The sequence below is a fragment of the Diadema antillarum genome, unplaced genomic scaffold (assembly GCF_040938485.1).
Source record: "Diadema antillarum isolate AM-2024a unplaced genomic scaffold, OU_Dant_1.0 scf00000015, whole genome shotgun sequence".
Classification (NCBI taxonomy): domain Eukaryota; kingdom Metazoa; phylum Echinodermata; class Echinoidea; order Diadematoida; family Diadematidae; genus Diadema; species Diadema antillarum.
Window position 1 is genome coordinate 3955807 of NW_027270904.1, and position 12611 is coordinate 3968417.

General features: G+C 40.2%; 1 protein-coding gene across 1 annotated transcript in view; it reads right to left on the reverse strand.

Annotated features, from left to right (window-relative positions):
* Window positions 1–1987: 1987 nt before the first annotated feature.
* LOC139723962 (uncharacterized) overlaps window positions 1988–12611 on the reverse strand; it is a 29180-nt gene continuing 18556 nt past the window's right edge. The window contains exons 3-4 of the mRNA XM_071635165.1: window positions 5284–5424; window positions 1988–2873 (exon numbers count right to left, since the gene is read on the reverse strand). Of these exons, the coding sequence (XP_071491266.1) occupies window positions 2082–2873; window positions 5284–5424 (933 nt within the window). The 3' untranslated portion in view covers window positions 1988–2081. The remainder of the gene's footprint in view (window positions 2874–5283; window positions 5425–12611) is intronic.

Consider the following 12611-nt stretch of genomic DNA (forward strand, 5'->3'; position numbering starts at 1 on the left):
TTAATCACTTTCATTTACATACGTTCCGTGGCATTTAGTAGGCCTACATCGTGATTCGTTTTAGGAATCGGCTTGTTTCCGTAAGAATTTCACATAATGGCTGCTTCTGCCGGAAAAGGTTTTTTAGTGATAGTGTGGGGTACGACGAATATTTCTCTTCTCTAAATACACTTTTCTCCTGTGTTATTACACAAACTTTTGTCACGACGTTTTGCTCCGTATGCTACCATAGTTAAATTTTGGTCAACAATGGTACCAAAAATCTCAAAATCTCGATCTCTTTCTTGCACAATGTCTCATATGCATCTTTAAACATATACACACGAACAAAAACAAAAAAATCTGTTTGGTTTGCAAAGTTCGCGGTTACGTGTACCAGTATGTCGTCATAGCGACTATTTGACCGAGTTTTAACTCGGAGGAGGTTATCTCACGTCAGTTAACGTGTGATTATATCTTTTAGAGCTGAACGTTTGATTTCTATAGCACTGTCGATAATATGATGACGCTTGTAATGATGTCACTCATCTGCGTTAGAACGACGTAAGGCTAAAGAAGGGCGGAGTTGCTGCAAGGAGTACATTTTGCTTAGAGCTAAACGTGCCATCGAGAAAATGTTGTTATATAGATCTGGAACTTTAAGAAAATAATTACATATTCCAGAAAAAGTTTAAAACGTTGTGAAGATGAAATAAGCACTACTTTTATCAGAGTATTTGCGCCATATTCGACGATACATTGAAAAAGCAGGAGAACTCTTCGGGCGTTTCGGAAAAAAAAAATGTCAGTCTAAGAAACAATAATCGTCCCTCCCATGGAAAGGAATATACCACGGGAGTTACCGTCATGGTATCGAGGAATCGTAACGCATATAAAATGTAAAGGGCAAATGTAGATTAACTTTCGGTATCTTATAAACTTCTGTACCGATGTCACACAACGCTTAATGTCGGAAAAACAACACTAACCTGCAGAATGAATGTTCTGCAGATCAACATGAAATATGCAAAGTTTCACTCCAGCCTTGAAAACAGCAGATGCCTAGAATAAAATGTGACCTTAGATTCTATTGACCATGTTGTTTGAAGAAACATTGAAACTGAATTGGATACCTATGGCTACCCTGGGTATTCTTTTCTTCTTCCTTTCATTATTTCCCCAGGTATCTGCCGACTACCATCGATTGGTAAAGAGGGTCATATCTATCAGGTGAATATCATACGGCCACCATGAACTATAATTAATAGATGTTGCAATAGATTGTGGATATCATCAGCCGTCGTTGGATTGAAGAGAATAATCCAAGGTCATTGTGATGTCATAATTGATTTACTCATCAACCATGTAACACCTTTGGGGATACAAGCCAGTCCACATTCAGGAGCAGCACCGATAAAATTGTCTCCTAAGTCACCAGCTCATGGTAGCCTGAAAATGTTACAGGTCTCCTTTTTGAGTACGTGAAATTCCAAATGCTTCCAGAAATTTGCAGTCATGAAGGATTCTGTAAGACCTGTATGATGACGTCAGTACTTTTATTTCAAGTGACTTGAGAACGTGTCTTAAGAAATACGTCGAACTCAATTCGAAAACAAGAACAAAATCTAAGGAACCTTGCAGACCCTTTGGAGAGGCTGATTAAAAGTAATACTAGTAATTGGCATTGCTCAGTCTGTTACACAGCGCTCACAAACCACAAACGGATAATATTGTGCTGGATTTGATGAGCTTGAGGATATCTGCTGTCTTCAGACTTTGTGACTATTTCTCATTGAAAAATAATGAGGAAGTCCAGAAATAAGCAGGCACGACCATAAACAAAGAACGCCTTTTATTCTAGAGAATAACACAAGGCGGACATCAAGGATATGGGTACTGTCAAAACATATTATTTGGCACATAGCCTTAATTAACAGTTCTGGAAATACTGTATCAAGGTGATCTACTTCCACAAGTTACAAAATGTATGCAATGGAAATGTCAGCTCCTTCTTCTTGTGTTTCTATTTCACATGTTTGATTTAGTTTGTTTTCGTGAGTTCCTTTCAAAAGAAAAAGAACCTCACTGTGGCGTTGCATGTCCTATTCCTGGACTGGTCTCACCCACGCCACGACGTAGGGGGCGACATAGTTAAGGTTGAATCCATACGGTCTCTGCGCCGAGGCGGACGCGGGGACGCAAGGGATCAAACATCCATTGGACGGCAAGACGGACTGGTACTGCTGCTGAACGCTGGTCACCGCTCCCGAGCGTCGGGGAAACGCTGACGACGTTGTGGCCGTGACGGACTGGCCGCTCAAGGAGGACGCTACAGCGGCAGTACTATAGGTCGGAGTGGCGTGTGTCGGCCTGGTTTGTGCCACAGTGAGGAGGGGTTCGGAGGGTTTCATGGCGCAGGCCATAGCCGTGCGGTTCAGCGGGGAGGGCAAGGCGTAATATTGGTTAGTATCTACAGTCAGTGGTGTCATGTAGTGGGCGGGCGGCAGACCGCGCGCTAGTATTCCGCCCTGTAATGTTCTGGCGGCACTTGTCACAGCCGATGGTTGTCTGCTCTCCGAGGCCAAGGCAAGGGAGAGAGTGTTACTCTCCTGCGGGGAAGTCTGCGTACTGGTGGTCGCCTCGCATTCCGTCGGACCCTCACCGTCTCTGGAGCGACCCGACCACGAGGTAGCAGCTGTCGAATCATTGTTGATGTCAAGCGTGGCCCTGACCTGCAGCAGGTGCGCAGTGAGGCCGACCACAACTTCGTCGTCCGGGGAAAACCCTTCGACGTCAACCAGGTACCTAATCGTCTCCTCCATGCAATCCTGAAATCCAGCGAGAATGGCATCGGTAGGTGAGCCGTCTTCAGACGATTCGGGTGGCCTGCTGGCCTGGTCCATGTCTGGAGGTGAACCTGGAAATAACAAAGCAAAATATGGACGTTTTAATTTATTTGGGTTGCAATAGCACAAATCCCGATGTCATAACTTGTATCAAAGAGTGGGGAATCATTGCATTTTGTATTCAGTCATGTATTATAATCAAACATACGCAAACTTCAACCACTCTCATCTTTCGACATAGGCCTATTCCCGTTTATCCATGTTACCGAAGATGCACACTGTCGCCATTCAGACAGCAAGGATGCTAGAATAATGGCTTACTCATTCTTCTCCCCCTTCGTAACGGGCGAGTGTTGCCGACCCCTGGGGCCCGATGCATAAAACTCCAACCGGATTTTTTTTCCGGTTGAAATCACAAAATTCCGGTTGGAAGCTCCCAACCAGAGTTTTTATGCAATGGATTTTACCTTCTTAGGTTAGCAACCTTAAAAAAGTTTTATGCAACGGGACCCTGATGGTTAGCCCCAGTTGACTAGCAATAATCAGCAAACGGTATTTTCTGTTGTAGTTGTGAGACTTCACTCAATGAGCTCTATATAAAGGTCACAATTACATTACTTAGCCTACGCAAAGATCCATTCTAGAAATCATAGACCTACTGTTGTAGGGCTATGTTGAAATCAATAGATTATTCTCTGCGTCACAAGCTGTTGGTATTTCCACCAATAGAGGGCGCGATGTCGCGGAAGCGTCTTCATGCTTGTTGAGAACATCCCTATATCGTGCTGCTACAGTACATAGTATCTCCCGAAAATATTCGAGGGTTGATTTCTCCTACTCTCGTGAAGTTGCTTGAAAAAGTAATAATTTGAAATAGCAACAACACGATAATGAATTTCAACTTCTTGAAGACGGAAGAAAAAGAAGCTCCTTGCGATAATAACAGAGGACGCACCCAGGGACGCACTGCTTCTTCGGTAATCATTTAGCCAGAGTTTTTTTTTTTTTCAAAAGATGAGTAGTTACACATTGTTTGTTAAATTTTTCTTCCTTCCAAGGCATATACAACCAAATGCTGGGAACATTTCCACAGCCGAAAGATTGGTTAGAAAGGAAATCAGGGGCTGCTTTTGGCGGGATCTATCGAAACGAACTTACGACCTAACTAATTCCTAATCGGCCTATGTCAGCTTGGCAATGTGGGAAAATAATCGAGTACATTGGGTCTAAGATGTTCAATATACAAAGAAACCACGTCGTGTATGTCACAATTATTGATTACAGCTTGCTAGCGCAGGTCCTTCTACTTTCTTTGTTTATCAGGGGTTACTAAGCAACAATCGAGTGCCCGTTCTTCTGGAGCTTTTCCTCCATTATGCATCGTTTACAAGGTTGGTAAGCGCGGGGAAAGAGCTCGTGAAATCAGCCTTGGAAAAAAAGAAAGAGTCCCCCGCCGGCAGCGCACAACGGAATCTTGAAGCTGAAGACGGCGCTAAAACTGCCCCTTTGGCCATCCAGAGTTATCGATCATAACTCGTTCTGCCTGTCTGCCGCGCTTGCTCCGGCCTCCTTGTCAAACACACGACGCTCGCCGGAGGAAACGGGAGAGAATAGTGTGTCAATAGAGAGGCAGGAACCCCGGGAACCCTCGCCATCCATCGATGGGAAAAGAGATGATGTTTGCCTATTCAAGATGGGGATTCGTGTCCACAGACTGAGGAGGGAAATACTCCTCGCACAATTTGTCGAAATGAAGGATTTGCCCCTTTCGATTCCACTAGAGGAATTAGTGAGGGGAAAGTGCATATGATGCACTCGTCAACACGTAAAGCAGCAAAAAGGATAAAAATTGATTTCAGGGATTACCCATGAGACCTTCGAAAGCCACGAAGACCAAGAACGAAGGTATACAGCACAATGGAGGCGATAAGATTTTAAATACTTGCATTAAAAACATCAGAGAAACACATAACTGGCAGATGACTAATAATTTACATACATAAAATAATCTGTTACGCCATTTTTTTTTTTGTGGGGGGTGGGGCGGGGTGAAATTATCATACGACAGATTCAGAGAGTTTCACGTTTGATATCCACATAGAAAATTTTATCTCATATTTATCCTAGCACTTGAAGGGGATATAGCTTAAGTATAGAGTTTATCAAATACCTTTCAAAAATATATCTCTGTGTGTGTTTGTGTGTGTTTGTGTTGTGATGTTTTGATGCACAAAGAGAAAACCGTTTTCAAATGGCTTCAAATGGATTAAATTTGAATTAACCGTGCTGATGTTATCAAATTAACAATGATTATGATTTACTTTGCATTCTATTATAGCCGTTATTGGAGTGCTCCAAGGTACCGTTTAGAAGTAGTCTCAGTAAAGAGACTGTTTTAACCCTTTCTGTGGTAGAGATTTTGGACAGTGTTCCAACGCTAAAGTGTTATTGCATGAACTCCTTTCAAAGTGAGGCTCTTACCAAATGCGTGACGTCGCCCTCTACGTTGAGAGCCGGGTCCACCTCCGGGTTCGTCTTGTGCTGACCTGAAGAACGCCACTGTTGTCTCCAAGAGACTCGCCTCATCAACACCGACAGTCTTGATTGGGGTTGAAAGAAAAGAAATATCTTTGGTAAATCTCGTGAAAGAGGATCATATGACATTCTTGCACTCAGGATTTGATCAGTTTGCTCTGTGTAAGCAACATGTTTCACAATCCACACAACAGCATAAGGAATGAGTATTGGGAAGTACATTTACTATATTTCAAATGCAGAAAGGGCCGATAACGTGTCTTTCACTATTTAAGACTCAGGTCAATGACTCAAATTGTAGGTAACATGCCTCTGAAAAAGGTAATATAGTTGTAATTTTCCAAAAATTTTAAGCCGTGAAAATGGACTCTTCTTGTTCTCCCGTCCCTCCATCTCATTATTCTCTCTTTTTTTCTGCTTTTTCTTCACCATCCCCCAATCATCTCATCCAACCACGTCTTCACCATTGCCTCCATTATTCTAATCGTCAACCTCTTCATCACCATTCATCTTTATTAATATCATCGTTTTCATTGTAGTCGTGACTGTGGCAAAGTGGATAAGACTCCCGACTTCTGATCGGAGGACCATAGTTTGATTCCGGCCCAGTGCTACTCGGGATGTTTTTACCCACCACGTCCCTCTCGACCCAGTCAATTGTATAAATGGGTACCTAGCAACGCTAGGGTAATAAAAATGGCAGGGCCCTCTGGTAGAACAGTGACAACACTGCAAATGCTACCCTGGATAAATAAGACCATATCATTATTATTAGTAGTATTACTATTAGTATTAGTATTATCATAATTATTGTCATTATTACTATTATTATTATTGTTGTTATTACTATTATTATTATCATTATTATTATTATTGTTATTATCATTATTACTATTATTATTATTATCATTATTACCTTTAATTATACCCTTGCATGGAAGGAATGGCTTATTGAGACCACTACAGCTCTAGACGATTGCGAATATCAATCTTCCGGAAAAAAAAAATCGTGCCTTCTAGCCCTAGCCCGCCCCCCCCCCCCCCTCCCCGCGCACTAATTCAATCTTGACTAACCAGTTTATTCCACGTCGTAATGTGAAGGTATTGCCTACCAATTAACAGCAAAGTATATGGTTTCATCGTACCTGTCTTCTCGTTAAAGCACAGTTCATGTTATACGATGGATTGCTCGCTGTATAATACTTCACTTTAGACTTAATAGATACCTTACATGAAATACAGCGCCACAAAACAAAACTTTGAAAATCCTATATGATAACACATCGTTATGCTCTCTTTATTCGACTCCTAGCCTACGGGGGAAAAGTGCATTGTCATGAAACTTGCCATAATACTGATCGATTTCTGTTATTCGTTAATGAATGGAAAGATGGAAGAAATATAGTGGGGGAGATGAATAAACCTTGCAATGATAACAGTGGTACACGCGGGTGGGTTTCGAGCTGTATTCAACCAAACGTTCCGTCATTGTGACAACGCCCGCTGCACTCGATCTGAAGAATAGCGCGAGCAAATCGCCCGTACCGTGAACACAGCACCTTTCATTTCATTGCTTCACAAGTTAAGGCCGTTTCTCCTCTCTTGATGAAAAAAGCTACCTCCTCTCGACACGCAGAGAGCACAAATTCACGTCTCTTTGTCCAGAATTCCATCGAGTGTAATCAAGAGCCTTTTGTATAGTATGCGAGGTTCATGGTTACGCGAGAGTGGCGCTGTCGAGGCTCCTACACATTGCTCACACTGAGTCATACATTTTGCACGCAAGTAATGGTGAACACGATACGAGACGCGCAGCGTTGACCACTTCACATTAAAAATCTTAATTGGGATTCGGTGTCTGATGGGCAGACATTACTTTGTAAAGAATCATGACACTTTGTCCACCTTAATAATGCTTCAAGACGAAATCCTGTGATAATCTTAATCAGTATATCATCTCGACAATTAATGTCTGCGATTTTCAAGCAGATCAGATTTACTATAGTGCTACAATACCAAAGGGATAATTTCCAACAAGCCTCCTATATGTGCTTCTTATGATTCCACCATTTAAGACGTATGCCATGACAATTGCATTTGGACTTTTGTAAATGTTACTTATTATGCCTAAATATAGAAATAAATGAATGAATGATATGCCGATTGTGGGAAAGATATCAATTCTTCACGTTCCATTCTTTCGCCACTAATTCTGTTGTTGCGTAAATTTAGCTACTGCTGCTCGTCGCATATAGACCTCAGAAGAATCTCGTGAAAGCTCTGAGGAATAGCGAGAACTATCTTGGTGAAGTATGAGATTCTAGGTTAAGAATCAGAATACAGCATTTGATAGGTCCATCAGAAGGTAGTTATTTCAATCAATGTTATCAGGCGACATAAGTTGCGAAGCAGTCGTAGGTGGAGCTATTTAAACCATGCACTTCCTTCTTGGGAACGTCATATAAACCTATGCCCCTGTGCAGGAGAGATTTTACGACTTGCTGCCGTGATATTAGACCAAATAAAACATGCTTTCCCTTGGAAACGAAAGACGGACAAAGACTTATGTATGATTTGTACCCATTCTTAACAATCACTCGTTCATTACGCGGTGAAGTCTGCACGGCAATGGTGTATAAGCCCTATGAGCGAAATAACGTGTTAAATGCAAGTATTCATATGATATCTTTTTTCCCTTTTACATGATATGATTTTATTTTGTAGATAATATCTAATTGTTTATTGTCATATTGTTTCTATTGATGAGATCCCTCAGTAAGTGTACGATTGTGATTACTCACTCCCCCTCAAAATCCCTCTCAAGCATCCATAATTATTGTGGTATTCAGACATGTTTCCATCTTTGGGGAATTTCTACTATTAGTTGATATTTCAACCCACACAGATCAGCGTGTGGCCTACGTTTTTATCCACGTCTCTCAACTCTATTCGTTACCCTTGTGCAAGCCAGATTGATTAGAGTGCATTCATGACGGAAATTAAGCGCATTCAGAAACGAGATGTGAATGGCGCACACAGTGCCCGAAGCATGTCGTGTAGACGTGCTTGTCTGAATTTTGTGTAATAAATGATTTAATGGAAACGTAGCGATGGTTTCAGCTTAAAGGCATTATTTACCATCTGCTATAGAACAAAAACCCAGCTCTAGTGATTCAAAATAGTTCTAAAATGTGAGTTAGGGATAGAAACAACCAATGTAAAAATTTGAATCAGTATAATCAATTTTAATATTATTAAAAATACGAAATGTGAACAGCATTTATAATAAAAAATGTTTCTAGACTAAACCATGGTCAGTAATGGTTTATTGACAAAAATAGTGATATCTCCTTATAGGCTTTATAATATAGCGAGTTTTTTTTATATGGTAGGATGTTTTGTGATACAACTGACCTACAGATATGCATCAAATGTGATATCTCGAACAATTATTAAAGCACTGCTCCCAATGGTAAACAGGACCTTTAACAGAGACAGTCTGAAAGAGATTACCAATGCTGGCAACATTATCAAACACGGCTTTTGATTTCTCCCTTCGTCTCCACGATGTTCTCAGCGCTATAGACTTTTAGCGATGAACACAAAGCATTTGCTTGAGCGAGATGATCACAAATTGGGGCACTGCACTAATTGCTCTGCCATGCTAGTATACATCTGTGGTATACGTGTAAATACTGGGGCTATGGAGCATAATTATAAAAAGAAATATGTTTGATATCATACCTACAATAATGAGATACTTCATCATACCGTATATAGTGGATGGTTGAGAGTTACTGCATTGTATCTTTTTTTAAGGGTTGATGAAGAAGAACAGGTCAAAACAGGTTAAAATCAAACTTCTCCTGCAGGCATCAAATGCGATTATCTTTTTATCGAGAGAAATAATGGTGTGTTTCTTGAGACCAACATTATCTCTAGGATTGGATTTTTATGGACTTCATTATATCTATTCAATTCATTCATTCATGTGTCATGATAACGAAAGACATGAGTGGGAAACAAGTAACTGTTGGTAAATTATGACAGAAAATGTCTATAGATTTAAAAATATAATAGATAAATGAAAAGACGACAAGAGGAAGGGGTACGGAACAGCAGAAAAAATGAACATACTTTCAGCGAGCAAGGTTCAAACTACATGTATACGCACACACTATCTTTAAAGCTAAAGGGGAAGGTGTCAAGGTGATTATTCACTATTACTGCTGCCTGTAAATATACCACTGCTACTCTTACTGCTACTACTCTTCTGCTGCTGCTGCTACTACTACTACTACTACTACTACTACTACTACTACTACTACTACTACTACTACTACTACAAGGCCTACTAGTACTATACAACTACTATTTACTGTACTACTATAGTGTACCACTACTATGGAGCTACAACAACCGCATGCTACTACTATAGTACTATACTACTGCAAAGTATTTCTATTGCTGCCTATACCGCTGATACTATGAAAACACATTCTTCCCACTGCTATACCGCTGTCTTATTTACTTTGATAAGAAATGCGGACCATCTTTTGAATTTGGTTGAGCAAGACCACATCGAGCATTAACACACCGATCACGCGACTGCATGTTGGCTCAAGTGCACACGTGCACATAATAGCAGAGAACAAAAATGTACAAATGGACAACAGAAAAAAAAAGAAGAAGGAGAAAAAGAACGAGAATACAATCGATATCATGGACAAATATTAGAGCGGAGCTTACTCCTATAGATGCTGTGTGTCCCTTCCTTTGATATACAATGCACTTCTGCCTCTAGATTCAATCGTGCGTAAATGACAAAAAACAAACAGAAGATGACATCGAACGTGCCCAGAACAAAAGAAGAGATACCCAATTTTCAACGCTCCCGTAACACCTCAATGCGTTTCCCGCCATACTTTTTTTCTCCCCCTGCGTCGGACAGTTTTGCCGCTGTCGTCTTTTTCGCGATTTTTTTTTCTTTTAACCGCGTCATTTCTCCTCTCGAAGCGAAGTGAGGTGTGATTACTGTAAGTGGTTGTCGAGCCGAGAATTGAAAGGAACAAATCAGCAGAAACGAGGAGAAAATGAAATTTGACCTAGTAGCATTTCTCTTCAGATTTTTACAGTCTTGCTTGTTCTCCTTAAATGTCTGTCACTATGTACACCAAGAAATTAGGTTGATTGTGTCGATTTTTAGTTAAAGGCATATAGGCTCAATTCAATGTTGACTTTGACAAAGTATGATATCAAGCATAAAAGGCATAGAAGTTCAGTTAGCAAATCACACATAAGTAAGTAATAATCGAGTGTTTAAACTTACGTCCTTTCACAAAACAGTGACATCAATAATTTATGCTATTGCCATGTACATTTGATGCACCATAAACAACGCGAATGCAGAGTAAAATAACTTTATGCTCGTGAATGTAGATCACTTTAAGAAGATAGCGAACACAACATCATTATTTAGATCTGCACAAAACCTGTGCTCATATCACTTTAATGTATTACAGTGTTATATGTGCTTGTATTTTAGAATGATTTTACGTTATCAAACCATTATTAAACCTTCGATCAAGTTTTGATTGGAGTGAACCAACAGAAAGAGGAATTACACTAGAGAAGTGAGTTGAAAGTAATACGTACATCAGCTTCTAAGCAATGTCCAGTCTCGCTAGAAAGAAAGCGCATGCATATATACGAGGCAGCTGAATAAAGTAATTTTTCATGCACTCGTTTAACGCGTTACTGTGGCGATTAGTTGATGATTCACGCGAAGCGTTCTTTAAAGGCGCCCATTGAGACGTCATGCTCCCTTTTTGTCGCTTGTATTCCAATTTTGTCTTATTACGTGCTGTGTCATTTGCCGACATCTTTCACACCCCAATCACCTTCTCAAAGTTTGCGGACCTAACCAGGATGCTTGATCAATGCTGAGTATGAGCTGTCAATTTGAGTGAATTCTCTCCTTCACTCTCTTTTTTACCATCTTTCCGTCTTTCTGCCTTCCTTTACTTTGCTTCAGTTGGTACCTTGATAACCATGGGGTCCGTTTCATGAAGTCATCGCATAAGAGTCTTTACATAAATCTCAGAATAACCGAATCTGCTCATATGGAGCTATATGGTACTTTCAAATCCATTTCATGAAGTCTCTCATTTAAGTGCGTCTTATGAGCGAAAAGTCTTTCATAAGACTTTCATGAAACAGACCCCTGGGTCACCAACTTACTTATTATTGTTCTGCTTTTATCACTGAAAGTATTTTGTTGTACTTCAACAGCGCCTTTTACCCGCTCCTAATATTTATGTCCCGTGCAGGAGGTTAAATTTAAACAAATTAATTAACCACAATAACGACCGCCCGTCACTTTTAGGATATCTGAATAATATTACATCCTCCCCCATCAAGTGCCACACTGCTTTCATCTTGAACTTATACGACCATCAAAACTTGGGCCGTGGAATATTGCGATATTGTCTAATGACAATCTTGGAATAAGAATTATAGATTGCATTATTACCAACGTAATTATCGACATACATAAAGCTGACATTGTCTTTATCTATCACCACACTCTGTTGGCGATATAAATTAAAATTCTAATCAGCGATTTCAAGGCAGACACATCAGCAAAATACGGTAGAGATATACAATGTGTTTTGCCTTTAAAATAGTCTACTGACCAATTCCATGTGGTATTGTAGCGCTCATCAACTCGAAAACAACAACAACACTTCGGTCTTGAAAAGATATTGACTCCTATGCATTAATGGTATAATAAAATTTGGTGAACACGTGACAGCTCTCTCGAGTTGGTCAGTGCGGTATATAATGTTAACATTATGTTTCGATGCGAACAAAAACTTCTTAAACCCGAATAAATTCAAGGGGCGTTTAAATCTTTCTTTATCAATCATCCTGTAAATCTGATATTTCGCCCCACAGTTGAAAACTGTTGCTAAAAGGAGGACGAGCCAAAATGGCTGCTGCATTTAAGAAAAACGTTGCGCGAAGATAAAACGTAAAGGATAATAATAATAGCTTTCACTTTCTTTCGTTCTTCCTTTATTCCTGACGTGGGACGTCACTTAACTCCACCGAAACGCCAAAATTAATTAACAGAATGGCATCGAGCGAATGACGCGCTAATGCAATTAGGAGGACTACACTATCAAGGGATTTGACAATTTCTGTTGTTTCTTCGATTATCACGAGGGGCTGAAATGGTCTCCGTGGAAT